Below are 4564 nucleotides of genomic sequence, written 5' to 3'. Positions count from 1 at the left end.
GACGCATCACAATCCATACAATCAATTTTATAAACTACATTATTATGGAGTTCTCTTGGTAACTTATCCTTGTGTACTTTAATGAATTTACGGAGACTGTTAATTGCTGTATATGATGGAATGACATCCAAATCACGTGTAATGTCCTCGATTCTCTTCGATACATTATTAATATACGGAATATTAAAGTACGAAACTTTTTTCTGCGTTAGAATCTTGTCATTGCATACATTTGCTCTATTGTTATGCAACTTATTATTATAGCGGAAGAACAACTTTTTTAACCGCGCTTGTAATGTATGAAATATCAAATTGAGAGGATAATTATTAGACAAAAGAACTCCAATCATAGACTCAAAGTTAACTTTATGGAATTTCGGATGAGATAGCCAAAAAACTCTATCTATGAGGCTGATAATGGTGCCTTTTTTATAACAGAGAGGATGCTGCGATTCAAAATTTAAATATCTACCTGAATACGTCGGCTTATGAAACAAATCAAACTCAATGCTCCCATTATTTATAATAATGGTGACATCTAAAAAATTCAATCGGTTGTCAACCCCCTCCTCCATGGTGAACTGCAATCTAGGATGGAAAGAATTGAAAGTGTTTAAAACTATTTTAAGCATGGAGGGTGGGGCCGCCAACGCGATATCGTCAACATATCTAAAATAAAATGGAAATGACAATGGAATCGCAGCAATCGCTCTACTCTCCAAATCTTGCAACGTGATATCCGCAATAATCGGTGAGAGGGGGGAACCCATAGGCGTGCCAAAAGTCTGTTGATAACATACATTGTAACGGCGTGGCCGTTACTAACGCCTCGCGGGCCGATCACCCGCCCGCCACTTGAGGCTATGGCGCCTAAGGCGCCCCTAAACACAAAAACATAAGCGATACACGGGTCACCCTACCCGTACCGTATGAAATTCCGATACCGTATGAAATTCGAGATTTGTTGCGGTTAGGAGAGAATTTCTGTCTGCCAGTATTTGACAAAGATAAAACCACCATAGAGTTGTTGAAAAATATGGAACAAAATATTTTTAAACTCCCTGTGGAAAAACGATCTGCAGTCAGAAGTAGAGCCTTTCCCATAATAAATAAATTCCATATTTCCATGTCAGAAAAAGCTCACACAAAAAATAGTTTTTGTAAGGCTTACAAATTGACGGGTAAATTCATCCAAGACAATCCCGATATTTTATTTATGAAGGCGGATAAGGGTAATATCACGGTTGCGATGAACAGAGATATGTACATGGACAAAATGTGTGATTTGCTGGCTGACCGGGATACTTATACTGTTGTTAAAAAAGATCCGACTAGGAACCTAATTAATCAATTACACGGAATTTTAATGAGATGGAAAACGAAGAATTACATTTCTTCAACAACATATAAATCCCTGAACTGCACGGATGGGGTTTTACCGAGAGCGTATGGTCTGCCGAAGGTGCATAAACCGAATTGCCCTTTACGTGTCATCGTGTCATCTAGGAATACACCTCTTTATTACTTGGCAAAATTTTTACATAAGATAATATATAAGGCAATTCCGAAACCTGATTCGGCTATTTCTGATAGTTTCCAATTAGTGAACAAATTAAATGGTTTATGTGTGGATAGTGATGTGAAGCTAGTTTCACTAGATGTTACATCATTGTTCACCAACGTACCATTGGATATGGCTATTGATAGTTTAATTAACAGATGGGGGTATATTGAAAAAGAGTGTATTATTCCACGAGATGAATTTTTATTGGCAATTCGTTTTATTATGAACTCGACTTTTTTTATGTTTAATAATGTTGTAACGGTTCACCTTTCCCGACGCCGCGGATCGGCTCGCCGGTTCCAGGATTCGGGAGGAAGGGGGAGATTCAGACTCGCTTATTCCTTATTAACAATGCTTTGGTTTATTCAAAAAGAAACAAATAAACAAAATATTTGTTGGCATAAGGCCTAAATAGAGAAACTTATTGACTACTCGGTATAAACAAAAATGTTTGTTGGCATAAAGCCTTAAATGGAGAAACTTATTGACTACTCGGTATAAACAAAAATGTTTGTTGGCATAAAGCCTTAAATGGAGAAACTTATTAACTACTCGGTATAAAAAAAATGCGGAGGCGTATAGCCTGTAGCGGTGTCCGGAAAAGATTTACAAATTACCCGGTATAACTTAGTGATACGGTGTACGGAGGTGTATAGCCTATAGCAGGAAGAAACCAGAAACCGGGAAACCCGGCGTAATGACGAGAAACCCGTCACCCGGTGTATAGCAGGAAGAGACCGGAAACCGGGAAACCCGGCGTAACAACGAGAAACCCGTTGCCCGGCGTGTAGCAGAAAGAGACCGGAAACCGGGAAACCCGGCGTAACAACGAGAAACCCGTTGCCCGGCGTGTAGCAGGAAGAGACCGGAAACCGGGAAACCCGGCGTAACAACGAGAAACCCGTTGCCTGGCGTGTAGCAGTAAGAGACCGGAAACCGGGAAACCCGGCGTAACAACGAGAAGCCCGTTGCCCGGCGTGTAGCAGGAAGAGACCGAAAACCGGAAAACCCGGCGTAACAACGAGAAACCCGTTGCCCGATACTAAAGGTAGGAGGCCAGAAACCGAGAAACCCGGCGTAACAACGAGAAGCCCGTTGCCTGGCTAGGAGGTCCGGAACAGGACTGGTGTCGGCTCATCCGTCGAGCCGGCTTATATACCCTGCCGGCGGTTCCCCCACTCTACATCGAGGCTGTGGTGGGGGTAACGCCGTCGTCGTAGTGGGGCGCCTCTGGAGGTTGTAGTGGGGCGCCCCTGGGGTAGGGTGACCCGTGTATCGCTTATGTTTTTGTGTTTAGGGGCGCCTTAGGCGCCATAGCCTCAAGTGGCGGGCGGGTGATCGGCCCGCAAGGCGTTAGTAACGGCCATGCCGTTACACTACCCCTTCTCTAGACGGCAGATCGCACGTGGTCGGCCGAATCGGTCAAACCGTATCGGTCCACCGTCCAGTAGGGGAGGTGGCTCGGAACTTCCGAGTGGCGTGGGCGGTATGGCGCTGGAGGAATCACGGCGGCTGGCCCGGTCCTACGCCCCGATGGTTTTCTCGTCCTCTTCCTCGGATGCCGCCTTGAGGTCCTGCACATGGATGTGGCGGTGCCATCGTCCTCGGGCGTCCTTGAGGTCAACGATTACGGGGGATACGATCCTCCGGACAGTCATCGGTCCGCTGTACTTCGGGGCCAGCTTGGCGTTGAACGCGTTGGCCTTGCTGGACAGGGGGCGGTCGCGTTTCCAGACGCGTTCGCCCAGCTGCGGTCGCCAGTCTCGTCGCTTCAGGTTGTACGGCTTCTCTTGCCGCTGGAAGGCCCGGGCGAGGTGGATTCGGACCACCTTGTAGGCGTCCTCCAACTGGGTCTGGCGGGTGCTTGGTCCTGGTGCTGGTGCGGTTCCTGGTCGATCCTCTAGATGTGGGCGGGCGAGCTCTCGGCCGTGCAGGATGTAGGCCGGAGTGTATCCGGTGGCCTCATGTCGGGCGGTGTTGATGGCGAATTGTAAGGCGGGGATTCGCTCGTCCCAGTCTTTGTGCCGCCGGCCTACGTACTGGCTGATCATTGTTTTAACCGTACGGTTCGCTTCGCTCTACCGGATTGCATTGCGGAGTGTACACGGGGGATGTCCGATGTTGTATCCCGTAGGAAGCTAGCAAGGCCTTAATGCGTTGCGCGACGAACTGAGTTCCGTTATCGGACACCAGGGCGACCGGACACCCGTGCCGGTATATCAGGCGGTCGGTGAGTGCTCGGGCTACGGCTACGGCGGTGGCTTTTCTAAGCGGGACCATCTCGATCCACTTACTGAACCGGTCTTGTATGGTTAATAGCCAGGTATGGCCGCTAGTGGATCGAGGCAGGGGACCGATCAGGTCTACGGCGGCTTGTTCCCATGGTGCGCGGACGGAGGTGGCCATCATCCGACCAGCCGGTCGTTGTTGACTGGTCTTGTGCCGCGCACAATTAGCGCACCCTCGGACGTACCGGGCAATTTCCCGAAACATGCCGGGCCAGTAATATAGCTGGGCCACCCGAGCCAATGTTTTGGAAATGCCTAGGTGCCCGGCGGCCGGGTCGTCGTGCATTCGCTGAAGCAGGGCGGGTCGTTGGTCTGTAGGCACGCACTGCTTCCATTGCTCTTTGGCTGGTGTTTCCCGGAAGTCCAGATCGTGGAGTATATGCCTGTACAATCGTTGATCCTGGATTTTATAGTCCGGGTGATCGGTCGGATGTCTCCGTACTTCGGCTAGTTTACGGTGGTACCACCGGCATTTCGGCCGGGTCACCGCCAAAGCTTCCGGGAGGCGGGAGAGGGCATCTGCCACCTGGTTAAGTGTCCCGCGCCGGTACTGGATGTCGAAATCATGTTGTTGTAATTCGAACATCCAGCGGGCTAGTCGTCCGGTAGGGGCCTCGATGTGTTGTAACCACTTTAAAGCTTGGTGGTCGGTCACGACGGTGAATCGGTAGCCCTCGAGGTAATCCCGCATCCGGCGTATACCCCACACGAC

At 49.1% G+C, this 4564-nt stretch overlaps 1 protein-coding gene across 1 annotated transcript; it reads right to left on the bottom strand.

Moving 5' to 3' along the window:
* Positions 1–3087: 3087 nt before the first annotated feature.
* Positions 3088–3615, bottom strand: LOC146722376 (uncharacterized). Its single transcript, XM_085484898.1, has one exon. It carries the CDS (start codon positions 3613–3615, stop codon positions 3088–3090), a length of 528 nt encoding a protein of 175 aa, XP_085341024.1.
* Between the last annotated feature and the right edge of the window lie 949 nt (positions 3616–4564).

This window comes from Nylanderia fulva, unplaced genomic scaffold (genome assembly GCF_048542155.1).
Source record: "Nylanderia fulva isolate GAGA-0341 unplaced genomic scaffold, ASM4854215v1 Scaffold322, whole genome shotgun sequence".
NCBI classification, from domain to species: Eukaryota; Metazoa; Arthropoda; class Insecta; order Hymenoptera; family Formicidae; genus Nylanderia; species Nylanderia fulva.
This window is presented reverse-complemented; position numbering and strand designations above follow the sequence as displayed.